Below are 15,015 nucleotides of genomic sequence, written 5' to 3' on the forward strand. Positions count from 1 at the left end.
ATTTTTAATCCCAGACCCTATATCGTTTATAAATATATTAAAAAGTAAGGGTCCCGACACTGAACCTTGGGGTACACCACTGACAACCCTAGACCAGTCAGAGTATGAATCATTAACCACTACTCTCTGAATACAATCTTTTAGCCAGTTTTCTACCCATTTATATACAGATTTTTCCAAGCCCGTAGCTCTCAGCCTTGGAAAATTAGCTCTCTTAAAATTGAGCTTTTTTTTTCCCCGTATGTGCTTGCTATTTTGGTTTGAGATTACCAGGTACAACAGAACATCATTCCTAGTCGCGGCCTCTATGAACTGTACCATAAAATTGTCCTGTAGTAGGTTTAAAAATGTTTGCTCTTTAACTGTTCCTGCAGTGCCATTACTCCAGTCAATTTCTGAGTAGTTAAAATCCCCCATTATCACTGTCCCAGCCCTTTCGATCTATGCGAGGAGTTTAGTCTCCACATCCTCATTACACTGGAGGCCTATAACAAACTCCAGTGATTACCTTTTGTAGTATGCAACCCCATGTGCAGTTCCACCCATAATACTTCATCTTCCATCAACTAGGTCCTCTTTCACACTCGCTCTGACATCACTTCTCACAGACACCACCACCTTTCCTATTTACTCTGTCTCTCTGAAAGAGAACATAGCCAGGAATATTATTGGCCCAGTCATGTGAAGAATGAAGCCAAGATTCAGCAATACCAATTACATCATAGTTCTGTTCATGTTCCAAAGCTTCAAACTCCCCTATTTTGCTTGGCAGACTTCTGGCATTGATGAACAAACACTTTCATACATTGACACCTTGTGCACACGTATTTTGCATATTTTCTATTTTCATACAAATGGTACCAATTCCACAGGGATCTTTCCATTGTTAGGAATATTAATTTAGGGCCCTCTTCTCCATACAACAAACATACAGTTCAAAGTACTTTGGGAACAATGCGACACAAATAACTAGATGTGTGATGCAGAATTCAACTTCTTTATTATTGATCAGGCCTTAAGTAATAAATGATAATACTGCATATTTCAGGTGGTTTCCATAAAGCACCAATCAGAATACATAAAAAATATTTCAGTAAACTACTCTATAGCTAGTCATAACAAAAATGCAACAGAGTAGTAATTTCTGCAATTCCCAGAAAAGAAGTGTGTGCATAGATAACAGAATTTAAATCCCAAGGAAACATCTTGCATGTAAAATAAACCAGTTACAGTGAAGGAAATAAGTATTTGATCCCCGGCTGATTTTCAGTGTTTGCCCACTCACAAAGAAATGATTAGTCTAAAAATTGAATGGTAGGTGTATTGTAACACTGAGAGACAGAATAGCAAAAAAAAATTCAAAAGAAATGCATGTCTAACAAATTCTGCACTGCTGTGCATGTTCATGAGGGAAATTAGTATTTGATCCCCTTCACAAAACATTACTTAGTATTTGGTGGCAAATCCCTTGTTGGCAACCACAGAGGTCAGGCGTTTCCTGTAGTTGGCCACCAGGTTTGCACACATCTCAGGAGGGATTTTGGCCCACTCCTCTTGGCAGATCCTCTCCAAGTCATTAAGGTTTGGTGGCTGATGTTTGGCAACTCAAACTTTTAGCTCCCTCCACAGATATTCAATCAAATTAAGGTCTAGAGACTGGCTAGGCCACTCCAGGACCTTAATGTGCTTTTTCTTGAGCCACTCCTTTGTTGCCTTGGCCATGTGTTTTGGGTTGTTGTCATACTGGAACACCCATCCATGACCCATTTTCAATGCCCTGGCTGAGGGAAGAAAGTTCTCACCCAAGATTTAATGGTACATTGCCCCGTCCATTGTCCCTTTGATGCGGTGCAGTTGTCCTGTCCCCTTAGCAGAAAAACACCCCCAAAGCAGAATGTTTCCACCACCATGTTTGATAGTTGGGATGGTGTCCTTGGGGTCATAGGCAGCATTCCTCCTCCTCCAAATACGGTGAGTGGAGTTGATGCCAAAGAGCTCGATTTTGGTCTCATCTGACCACAACACTTTCAACCAGTCCTCCTCTGCATCATTCAGATGTTTAGTGTCAAATTTCAGACGGGCCTGGACATGTGCTTTCTTGAGCAGAGGGACCTTGTGGGCACTGCAGGATTTCAATCCTTGTCGGCGTAGTGTGTTACCAATTGTTTTCTTGGTGACTGTGGTCCCAGCTGCCTGGAGATCATTGACAAGATCCTCACGTGTAGTTCTGGGATGATTCCACTGTTCTCATGATCATTGACACTCCACAAGGTGAGATCTTGCATGGTGCTCCAGACCTAGGGAGACTGACAGTAGTTTTGTGTTTCTTCCATTTGCGAATGATTGCACCAAGTGTTGTCACCTTTTCACCAAGCTGCTTGGCGATAGTTTGGTAGCCCAGTCCAGCCTTGTGTAGGTCTACAATCTTGTCCCTGACATCCTTGAACAGCTCTTTGGTCTTTGCCATGGTGGACAGTTTGGAATCTGATTGTTTGATTGCACCTGTGAACAGGTGTCTTTTATACAGGTAACAAAATGAGAGCAGCAATTTGGGATGACCTTAAAAGAATGATTTACAATGTGACCTCGCCCATAGGGATTGCTCACCTCTAACGGTGGAGTTTCCCAAGTTTTGGTTAAAACCCCAGTTATTCTCATATAAGGTTCACACTCCAGTACAGCACCCTTATAACACACTAACCTTAAACATGAACGGGTAGCTGCCGTACCAGTTACGAAAAATAACACCACACCTCCTACCAAAAGAGATAAATGGTTGTTCAGCGTATTCAGAAGAGAGCTAGGGGAGCATGACAGGAACACCTTCTGGGCAGCCCTACTGTTGTTGATTTTGCCATTGGAGGGGATATTTCACAGCAGGCTGTGCAGCAGGAATGAAGACATGTGCTTGTGGTGAAAGAGCTTGTGAAGACACACTTGATATATTCTGATTCTGTGGTGTCACATTTGGGCACTAATTTCAACAAAATGTTCGAGCTGGCCACAGGAAATAAGTGGTCATTCCTGGGATTGAAAACGTTCTCTTCCCCGCCCTATGGTCTTTCTCCTAAACTGTCCCATGTGATCCCTCGGTCTGGCATTTCTAGGATCACAATGCTGTAATCCTTGGAAATGAACTTGTACTTGCTTTAGGAAAATCAAAACAGCCCGCTGAATCTTTCTCCATTACTCTGGCTTCAAATGTTTTAGCATCCATGTTTGTCCACTCCGACTCTGTTTGATCAGTAGTGAAATCTCCGGTTTCAACCCCTGCATAACTGCCTGCCTATATTTAATTCCTAATTCCCTCGTTGTCAGATCTAATGCTGCATCTTCTTTTCAGATCTTCTTAAATCTTTTTAGGAACTCTGTAGTTGATTTCTTACTGTCCTGCTTACAAGCAGCTGCTGTAGCTAGTGACTGTTTATCTTTCCATAAACTTTGCATCTCTTCAGTTAACTCCTTCCACATCTGTTCCTATCCCGCAACAGTTCTCCACTCATAGTCTTCAGCCGGTTTAAGCGGTTCATGAAAATCAGAAATATTAGGCACGTTGGCCTAAATCCAACCCGATTCCGTATCATATCCCAAAATTCCGTCGATGATTATCCTCATGTCCTGTTGTGCACATCGTAGTCCCTGAGTTGCTCTTTGAAGAAGTTAATGACAGCAGTGGGGTTTTTTCTCTGAGGATCAGGACAACCCTTTATAATGCGATTAACTTCAGTAATTTCCATTGGCTTTATCGCCACATCATTTCCCACAATGGTGTAGGGGTAAGCTTGGGTGGCTCCCTTGTCGTCTCCTGCGTCTTTTCTGGACCTCAAATGATACCTACCGAATTCTTCTGAATTATCCTGCTCCTGCTGACTTACCTCTACATCTCTCCTGTTGAATCTTCTGACTCCTCACTTGCTGCGTCCCTCTCTTATACTGTCTGCTCTCTTACCATTGATGTCTCTGTTGATTTCATTGCCTTTTTTCCTACTTTGCCTTTTTTACCTTTTTCCTTCTTGGTCCTAGGCGACAGAGCAGCCAGAGTTTGCTGCATCTGGTCTAATGTCTTTTCCAACGTAACTTTTGTTTCTTTCCACTCTTTATTTCTTGCATTGATAAACTTGAACCTGGCTCTTCTTCCGAAGAATCCTCCCCATCACCACCGATCATTGCCAAACGGCCTCCTTCATCGGTGGGATTTTTTTCAGGTATTTACTAAAACATATTCAAGCTATAGTTATATAATGAATATGGGCTGAAAGTGCACACTCTCAGGTTTAATTTGAGGGTATGTACATCCAAATTGGAGGAAGGGTTTAGGAATTACAGCTCTTAAGAGTAGCCATCCCCCCTTTTTCAAGGGACCAAAAGTAATTGGAAATTAAATTAAAAGCTGTTTCACGGCTAGGTGTGGGCTAATCCTTTGTTATTTGTTCATCAGTTGAGCAGGTAAAAGTTCTGGAGTTGATTCTAAATGTGGTATTTGCATTTGGAATCTATTGCTGTGAACCTACATCATGCATTCAAAGCAGCTGTCCATGCAAGTGAAACAGGCCATTGTAAGGCTTCAAAAACCAAAAAAATCCATCAGAGAGATGGTAGCAACATTAGGAGTGGCCAAATCAACAGTTTGGTAAATTCTGAGGAAAGAAGAACGCACTGCAGAGCTCAGCAACATAAATAGGCCTGGACGTCCATGGAAGACAACAGTGGTGGATGATCGCAGGATCCTCGCTATGGTAAAGAAAAACCCATTCACAACATCCAGACAAGTGAAGGACACTCTCCAGGAGGTGGGTGTATCATTGTCAAAGTCTACAATCAAGAGAAGACTTCACGAGAGCAAATACAAAAGGTTCACCACAAGGTGAAACCTTTCATAAGCCTGAAGAATAGAAAAGCCAGATTAGACTTTGCCAAAAAAACCCTAAAAAATCCAGACCAGTTCTGGAAAAGCATGCTTTTGACAGATGAAACTAAGATTAATCTGTACCAGAATGAAGGGAAGATGAAAGTGTGGAGAAGGCTTGGAACAGCTCATGATCTAAAGCACACAACGTCCTCTGTAAAACGCGATGGAGGTAGTGTGATGGCATGGGCATGCATGCCTTCCAGTGGCACTGGGTCATTGGTGTTTATTGATGATGTGACAGAAGCAGCCGGATGAATTCTGCAGTTTAGAGATATATTGTCACCCAGATTCAGCCAAATGCAGCAAAGTTCATTGGACGGCGCTTCACAGCACAGATGGACAATGATCCAAAACACACTACAAAAGCAACCCAGGAGATTTTGAAGGAAAAGATGAACATTTTATTTATGATTATATTCAATTGTCCAGTTACTTTTGGTTCCTTGAAAAAGGGTGGTGGATACTCTTTAAGAGCTGTAATTCCTAAACCCTTCCTCCAATTTGGATGTACATACCCTCAAATTAAACCTGAGAGTGTACTCTTGCAGCCCATATCTATTATATAACTATAGCTTAAATATGAATAATAAATTGTCTAGCGAGCGCTACCTAGAGAATGAGATAACTTGTATATGTAGAGAGCCCCTAGAACACCAAAAAGGTAACCAACGCACCTTCCAGGAATATATCTAAACAATAAAGGTGCAGCGCTGGGGATAGGAGCAATAAGATGCAAGTGGTAGTCAAATATAACATGCAGTGTGCAAAATCGTCCTTCAAAGCACAATACGTGATATCACTAATGGTAATCGCAATCAAATGAAGCGTCCAAATAAAGAGACGTGGGGATCCTGTAGAGTCACAGCTTATGGTGTGAATATGTGATCCAGAGGTGATAGATAATTATTAATGAACAGAATGCGCACTCACCAGAAGTGCGTATTAAATATACATAAAGGCGGTCTCCTGTATCATCAGGTACACATAAGATCATCCGTATTCCGGTGAAGCTGCATTCACTATTATCTAGTCACCAGCGCAACAGGATTCTGGGGTTCATCAGTAAATCACAACATCCGGGGTCACCTCTTAGGGCAGGCACTGCGGAGGGTGGCACTCATGAAGAGAGCCCAATAAGGGACACCACATAGTGTGATATTGTATGGATGAACTTTATTCCAATGTAGGTATGTAAAAAAACAATACTGACCAGAGATTCAGGATGGCCACCAGCAGTGGCTAGATGTCGAGATGCTGTAGCCCCCCTACAGCATCTGGACATCTGGGGGCTACAGCATCAGGACATCTAGCCACCACTGGTGGCCATCCTGAATCTCTGGTCAGCATGCATATGTACTCCGTACGTGGTTTGGGCCCCTTTTGCAGCAATTACTGCCTCAATGCGGCGTGGCATGGAAGCTATTAGCCTGCGGCACTGCTGAGGTGTTATGGAAGACCAGGATGCTTCAATAGCGGCCTTCATCTCTTCTGCATTGTTCGGTCTCATGTCTCTCATCTTTCTCTTGGCAATGCCCCATAGAGTTTCTATGGGGTTCAGGTCAGGCGAGTTTGCTGGCTAATCAAGCACAGTAATCCCACGTTCATTGAACCAGGTTTTGGTGCTTTTGGCAGTGTGGGCAGGTGCCAAGTCCTGCTGGAAAATGAAAGCCGCATCCCCATAAAGCTCGTCTGCGGAAGGAAGCATGCAGTGCTCCAAAATCTGGTACACGGCTGCGTTGACCCTGGACTTAATGAAGCACAGTGGACCAACACCAGCAGATGACATGGATCCCCAAATCAACACAGACTGTGGAAACTTCACACTGGACTTCAAGCATCTTGCAGTGTGTACCTCTCCATTCTTCCTCCATATTCTGGGTCCTTGGTTTCCAAATGAGATGTAAAAGTTTATCTTATCAGAAAAGAGGACTTTGGACCACTGAGCAACAGACAAGAGGAATACGACATTTGAAGCGCATGTCCAGGATCCGTATGTGTGTAGTGGCTCTTGATGCACTGACTCCAGCCTCAGTCCACTCCTTGTGAAAGTCCCCAACACTTTTGAATGGTCTTTTCCTGACAATCCTCTCCAGGCTGCGGTCATCCCTGCTGCTTGTGCACCTTTTTCTTCCACACTTTTCCCTTCCACTTAACTTTCTATTAATGTGCTTTGATACAGCACTTTGGGAACATCCAACTTCTTTAGCAATTACCTTTTGAGGAGGTTGTCAATGATGGTTTTCTGCACAACTGTCAGGTCAGCAGTCTTTCCCATGATTGTGATTCCTACTGAACCAGACTGAGAGACAATTTAAAGGCTCAGGAACCCTTTGCAGGTGTTATGGCTTAATTAACTGATTAGAATGGGACACTTTGAGCCTAGAATATTGCACCTTTTCACAATATTCTAATTTTCTGAGATTGTGGATTTGGGGTTTTCATGAGTTGTAAGCCATAATCATCACAATTATGACAAATCACGGCTTGAACTATCTTGCTTTGCATGTAATGAGTCTATCTCATATATTAGTTTCACATTTTTTAAATTGCATTACTAAAATAAATGAATTTTTGCACGATATTCAAATTTTTTTAGTTTCACCTGTATATGGCATTTATGTGACTGTACAGCCTTCCATATGGCCTTTCTTTATGCCAGTTTGCTAAGGGAGTGGGCATTTATGACATCATACAAACAAATGATGTAGGGGAAGACATTAGTTGGGTACATGGCATCTGATGTCAGATATTGGAGTATTTTCAGCCCCTGGAGGACCTTTTGAATTGCATATCCCCTGGAGGCGAGCAGCAGTGACCCAATGAGAATATTACTTCCACTTTAAATAGTCACCCTGCTTGTGTATCATCTCGATAATGTGGAGAAAATCATTCCGGTGGGTGCTGCTCCTGATCTCTGTGTTCCTGCGGCAATCATAATCGGTGTACTGCACCCAGCCACTCTGTTCTTTTCCACTGTCGGTCAAAACAGCCGGCCTGGCCCAGGGGGGCGTGGCAGCTGCTTTGACTGTGGGAGAGACAGGCATGAAAGCAGATCCTCTTTGGATATGCAGTTGTGTTCAAAAATAATAGCAGTGTGTTGAAAAAAGTGAATAAAGCTCAAAATCCTTCTAATAGCTTTTATTTCCATACACACAAATGCATCGTTGTATAAGCACTGTTTCTGAGAACTGCTGTATATCTGTGTTGTATGGAGTCAACCAACTTCTGGCACCTGTGAACAGGTATTCCAGCCCAGGATGATTGGACTACATTCCGCAGTTCTTCTCTATTTCTAGGTTTTGCCTCAGAAACTGCATTTTTGATGTCACCCCACAAGTTTTCTATTGGATTAAGATCCGGGGATTGGGCTGGCCACTCCATAACGTCAATCTTGTTGGTCTGGAACCAAGATGTTGCATGTTTACTGGTGTGTTTGGGGTCGTTGTCTTGTTGGAACACTCATTTCAAGGGCATTTCCTCTTCAGCATAAGGCAGCCTGACCTCCAAGTATTCTGATGTATTCAAACTGATTCATGATCCCTGGTATGCGATAAATAGTCATCCGTGTCTTTGCTCTAAGGTCTCCAGAGAATGGTCTCTTCACCCAGAGCTGTTTCAAGACCTTTTTTGCAGGTGGGTCTCCAGATTCAACAATAAATTGAGCAGGTTTATCTCCAGATCCAGGCACCTGCTAACTTTCGGGGCAATCAGTTTTAACCTGATCTACGCTTATGCAGCTCTGAAGCTCCTTGCTTGATTTAAGGTGAAGGGCATCCCAGTGATTCTTGTTGCGCTAAAGTCACCCAGGAGGATGTACCACTTGTCTGGCTATGCACAGATTCTCTATGGGCCCTCCTCGATCATCCAAACTTTCTGTCCCAGGAGTGGTTTACCACCCTGCTTCTCAGTCACTGGTTTTAACAGTTTGACTGTTAAAGCCCATGTCCAGAGGGACAGGGACCTGTTGGATTTGGTCATGCCTTTGCTCTTGAAAGCTAGGAAGTTGACTTATCACAATGCCTGCCATCATACTTGGAAAACGTATTTCACTCACATGAAATACGAGTCTATGTATTCCATCCTAGGAAGTTCTTAGTGGGAACAATCTTGTCTTTTCTCCAGTCTAGTGTGGATCAACGTTTGATCTTGAGTACCATCAAGGGTCAAATCTTAGCCTTAGTGGTCCTTTTTTAGCATGCCTTTCATTCCCTATTGAGGGCCTTCGTACAGGGTGTCTGACACATGGTTTTTCCCAGTTAATCCATGGAATCTCAACCTGATTCTTCAAAGACCACCCTTTTGAACCTATCAGGGATTTTCCGCTGTCTATCTTTACTCGAAGTGTTGCTTTTCTTGTCATCACTTCTGTAAGTTGAGTTTTTAAGTTGGTGGCCTTAACTTACAAAGAACCCTTTCTTGTGCTACAAGGATATGAGTGTTTTGAAACCCAGGGTCTCTTTTCTTCTCAAGGGGGTTTCTTCCTTTCACCGTAACCCAGGACATTGTTCTACCATCTCTCAGATTTGTATGTGGTTTGGATAGATGTGGCAAAGTCCCCCTTTCCCACAAAACAAAGTAAATATTTGCCAGCACACCATGGGTCTTCAGATAAAGTCCAAACTACTTTTATTAAAGAGATATCACATCTATGACATCGGTAGTATGACATCATAGATCCTACGAAAATGCTCTAGTAAACGTAATAAAACAGACAATACAATTGCTTCCATATTCACAGAATCTTGCCAAAATCAAAATGTCCCATATGGACATGTAATCCACATTGTTCAGGGACATAGCCATAGTGCATAAATTAAAATTCCAAGGTCATTTTGTTGATCAGGCACACCTGCCAGATGAGCCTGATCAGAAGAATACAGTCAATGGGGCCTGACATCATTGGGCACAATGCATCCAAATTTGGTGGGCATTAACAGTATGGTGTGCTGGCCGCACATGTGCATTACGACAGGCTGTCTCCTAGCGACCAGGGAAATCCATGCTGTCAGGATGCTTTGCCACCACCAGTGATGAAAAAAATAAAGAAGGATAACAGAGGAGGAGGAGGGCAAACACCAAATGAATGAACAGTGAAACGGCAGGATAAAGTGGCACATCAGAGATGAAAAAGAATGTCAAGACCCACAAAGGTACATTCCACTAGATTAGTTGGTGCTTAATGGGCTTTTCAGCATCAGGTTTCTGTTTCTCAGATTTGCAAGGCTGTTACTTAGTCTTTTGTTCACACATTCATTAAGTTCTATCAGGTGGATGTTCTGACCTCACCTGATGCCTGCATGTTGGGAGTATACTTTTTTATAAGTTTTTTTTTTTTTTTAAGGTTATACTGGGTTTTCTTTTAAAACTTTATATTTTTTTTTGCCTGAATACACTTATCCACTCCTATAATATGCACACAGAAAAAAATACAGTAATAAATACTATTTTGTTCCTGAAGTTCTGTATACTATTTCATTATTTTTTGTATACAAATATTTCATGAGAAGTTAACTGCTTATACAGTGCCTTGAAAAAAGTATTGTTATCCCTTGAAATTTTCCACATTTTGTCATGTTACAGCCAAAATTTTAAGTGTATTTTATTGGGACTTTATGTGATAGACCAACACAAAGTAGCACAAAGCGGAAGGAAAATGCTAAATGGTTTTCAAATTTTTTTTATAAATATCTTAAAAGTGTGGCGTGCATTTGTATTCAGCCCCTCTTACTCTGATATCCCTAACTAAAATCTAGTGGAACCAATTGCCTTCAGAAGTCACCTAAGTAGTAAATAGAGTCCACTTGTGTGTAATTTAATCTCAGTATAAACCCAGCTGTTCTGTGAAGCCCTCAGAGGTTTGTTAGAGAACATTATTGACAAAACAGCATCATGAAGGCGTGGGGTTAGGGGGGCTGAATACAAATGCATGCCACACTTTTTAGAAATCTATTTGTAAAAAATTTTGAAAACCATTTATTTTCCTTCTGCTTCACAGTTATGTGCCACTTTGTGTTGGTCTATCACAGGGGTAGGCAACCTGCGGCTCTCTAGCTGTTGTGGAACTACATTTCCCATGAGGCATTGCAACATTACAAAACTGACAGTTACAGCTATGACTTGCAGAGGCATGAGGGAACTTGTAGTCCTGCAACCGCTGGAGAGCCTCGGGTTGCCTACCCCTGGTCTATCACATAAAATCCCAATAAAATACATTTACGTTTTAGGTTGTAACATGACAAAATGTGAAAAATTTCAAGGGGTATACTTTTTCAAGGCACTGTAGATAGATGCGTACCCCTGAGGAGTCAGACAGGTAATCAGTCCATTTGAGCAGAGAAAGTACAGATTTCTGCAACTTTACGGGCTCTGCCAAAATGTTGCAAATGTAAGTGAAAAGGGCATTAAATGCTTGTTTTTTTTTTTTGAGAACATGTATATTTATAAGAATAGGGTTTTTGTCTTCTCAGGTTGTCGATGACTCTCTCTGTCTAATTGCATTAGAAAACGATGGGGAAGATGATTCTAAATGTACGTAAATCCTGCCTTTTTATTTTTTTGTTAAATCTTGTGTCCTATATGATGAATGGTTAAATTAAATTGTGTTTGTTGCCATGCTTCAGCCAATCAGATTTTTGTTTGTCATTTGAGTAAAGTGTTAATTCTGACTGCTAGGTGGTATTATAACACTGTTCCTGTTGAAAACTGGCTTGCAGCCAAATAGTCTTTGTTTTTATTATTTTAAAACTGGAACCTACAATTTCAAATTCCATACAAAAAAGTGGTCTTTTTCCATGTTTTTTAATACATTACCTATTTGTGTATGCTTTTTTGCTGATTTATTAGGTTTAGATGAGGATGCAGAAGATGATGATATATTTGAGACTGAGTTTCGACAGTACAAAAGAACTTATTACATGACAAAAATGGGAGTGGAGGTTGTGTCAGAGTGAGTATATGAAGTTTTGCTTTTTAACTCTTAAATAGTAAATGTCCATCCCACCCAGAACACTTGTTTCCTCAACCTTTAGTGCAATGAGTATTTGTTATCTTTGAGCTACAGTTGTTTACTCACCACGCAAACTCATACTGATGACAAGGAGAGCAAAATCAAATGCAAAATTATGCCTAGTGTAAAATCAAACATGTTTGTTGTACTTTCAATTCTTTAACCTCCTTGGCGGTATTCCCGAGTGTAGCTCGGGGTAACATTTCAGTACCAAAAGCGGTAACCCCGAGCTACACTCGGGCTTACCCTGCGGCACTGCTCCGGCATGTGTTCTTCACTTACCTTACCCTGCGCTCCCACGATGTGTCCCCTGCAGCGTCCCCGGCCATCTCCCCCGGCCGATGCCGGCATCCGGCTTCTGTGTCCTGTCCCTGTGACGTCGGGACGTACGGGCGCCGCGAAATTTAAAAATTTTTAAAAATGTCATTTTTTTTTTTTTCATTTTACACAGTAAAACATTGCTGTTTCAACCTATTTCACATACATATTGTCCCTAGTGCTTTGTCCTGCGCCCTGCCTGCATTTTGTCTGTTCTTTCTGCCTGGAAACTGAGAAATGTCCATGGCGTCCAAAAAGCGTCCCTTTAGGTCAAAAGCGGTTTAGATCAGCTAGAGAACAGCGATAGTAAATCAGAACCACTTACAGAATTGAGTGATAATGATTCGTGGGGGAAATTCGTCATCAGAAACTGAAAACGATTTTGCGACTGAGCTCAGCAATGTGCGAACTTGGCGCTCTATTTCACATTTCAGTGTTTTTGGTTTGATTATATTATTGAATTAAATTTTTTATTATTTTTATATTTTTATGATTATTTATTAAATTATAATTTATGATTTTGTGTTTCAAATTTTATCATACCCGGGATGTTTACTAGACTCTTGTTCGGACAGATTTCAGTGAGTTTTTCCTAAAAATTACAGCCTACAATAAAAAAATACATATTTCCATGCAAAAAAATGGTACCGCTTTCAGCACCAAAAATCTGAAATAATCATACCGCCAGGGAGGTTAAAGGCCAAATAAAATAGTATTTGTACCACAGATGCATTATCAATATGGGTTAAAAAAAAAAAACTGTGTCCGCTGCCTGTTTGCACAAGTGTGACTTCTGTTCTGACAGCTGGAAAAAGACAGCTTGAATCTTATTGGCAGTGTTGGGCAATAATGACCAGTTTTATTTTAACACACAATCTTCCCTTTCCTTTGTCCCTTCCTTTGTTCCCTTTCCTTGGTTCTTCCTTGCTTCCCTTTCCTTTGTCCCTTCCTCGCTTCCCTTTCCTTTGTCCCTTCCTCGCTTCCCTTTCCTTTGTCCCTTCCTTGCTTCCCTTTCCTTTGTCCCTTCCTTGCTTCCCTTTCCTTTGTCCCTTCCTTGCTTCCCTTTCCTTTGTCCCTTCCTTGCTTCCCTTTCCTTTGTCCCTTCCTTGCTTCCCTTTCCTTTGTCCCTTCCTTGCTTCCCTTTCCTTTGTCCCTTCCTTGCTTCCCTTTCCTTTGTCCCTTCCTTGCTTCCCTTTCCTTTGTCCCTTCCTTGCTTCCCTTTCCTTTGTCCCTTCCTTGCTTCCCTTCCCTTTGTCCCTTCCCTGCTTCCCTTCCCTTTGTCCCTTCCTTGCTTCCCTTTCCTTTGTCCCTTCCTTGCTTCCCTTTCCTTTGTCCCTTCCTTGCTTCCCTTTCCTTCGTCCCTTTCCTTCCCTCCCTCCTTCCTTCGGAACTCCAACTGTCCTCCATCACTACTGAAAACCTGTTCCCCTAGACCTTTTTTTTTTCACAATACCCCCAAACCTATAATTTTCACTATTATCTTCTAGAAGATCTGGTAACAAAGGTCCTTCCTCTTTCTCAGCTGTTGTGGGTGCCACTGGAGTACCGTAAGCCAAGGTTGCATAATGCATTCCTGGGGAGTATTTCAGTGAGAAGCTGAGCTCACAAGAAATGGGTAGAAATATGCTGTCTTTCAACCTAAAAAAAAGGCCAGTAGTGCTGGATGGTGGAAGAAACTGGGGTTAGCCTTGGAGTGCGGAGAAGATATGTAGAGTTTGGCATTTTTTAATAGTTTAAAGAAAAAAGAATGCAGAAAAAATAATTGACGTTCCACTGTAAAAAAAAAAAAAATTGAGAGTGCCATCACATCAGTGACTGTTTTCATATCAAACTGTTCAGTATGAGGTTGTGTTAAGACAACCAGAGCTAAAAAACAAGCTTAATATGCTTTGCTTTGTGCTTTATCTAATCCATAGTGTTGTGGGGATCTTTTTGCCGTGTATTAAGCAAATGTATTGTAATGAATGTGGCACACATTAAGTCTCTCTTATAGCTGTAGTAAAGTCTCTATGAGAAACTGAAATAATGTGTCCCCCTGCAGGTTTAGGCCATAATGTGGTAGTATGCACTGTATATTATGAGAGACTTGCCTGTAAACGGAGACCTCTAGCCCTGGGCTGTCATGGCTCCCAAAGAGTCGAAGGCGCCTCCATGCTAACCAGGCTCTACTTCTGGGTTCTGAACCTTCAACTGCTTGATTGGCCAGGCTGCGATGACATCACTCCCGCGCATGCGCACGGGAGTCATACCACAGCGGCACGCAGAGTGGGACGTAAGTGCGGCCTTAGCTGCACATGCGTGGCTTAGATCGCATTACCCACTGACAGGCAGGGGGGCATTTATGACAGACTAGACCTCTAAACTCTTTTCTGTTACAAAAACCCTGTCTGTTAGCAGATTTTTAAAGAACGAAGTTTACTACCACTTTCAATCGAAGTAATTTATTTGCTCCAGGTACTCCAATTTCCTCCCACACTTCAAAGATATGCTGGTTGGTTAATTGGCTCCTGTTTAAATTGGCCCCAGTATGTGCATGTATGAATGTGAGTTAGGGACCTTAGATTGTACGCTCCTTGAGGTTAGGGACTGATATGAATGTAAAATATACATATGTATATGTAAAGCGCTGTGTAAATTTGCGGCGCTCTATAAGTACCTGTAATAAATATATATTCAGATTAAAAAAATCTTTCACCATCCAGCAGATCCTTGTAGTGTAAAGAAAACACGAAGTGCCAGTACCTTAATCAAATGCACAATTACCAAACCATAAGCTGTAACA

At 41.8% G+C, this 15,015-nt stretch overlaps 1 protein-coding gene across 2 annotated transcripts in view; it reads left to right on the forward strand.

The window, feature by feature from the left end:
- XRN1 (5'-3' exoribonuclease 1) overlaps positions 1 to 15,015 on the forward strand; it is a 123,361-nt gene that overhangs the window by 36,995 nt on the left and 71,351 nt on the right. For both annotated transcript variants that reach the window (XM_089672571.1, XM_089672572.1), the window contains exons 11-12: positions 11,377 to 11,437; positions 11,753 to 11,855. In XM_089672571.1, coding sequence (XP_089528697.1) covers positions 11,377 to 11,437; positions 11,753 to 11,855 — 164 coding nt within the window. The remainder of the gene's footprint in view (positions 1 to 11,376; positions 11,438 to 11,752; positions 11,856 to 15,015) is intronic.

The sequence above is a fragment of the Staurois parvus genome, unplaced genomic scaffold (genome assembly GCF_062004578.1).
Source record: "Staurois parvus isolate SC_StPar_1 unplaced genomic scaffold, SC_StPar_1.0 ptg000131l, whole genome shotgun sequence".
NCBI lineage: Eukaryota > Metazoa > Chordata > Amphibia > Anura > Ranidae > Staurois > Staurois parvus.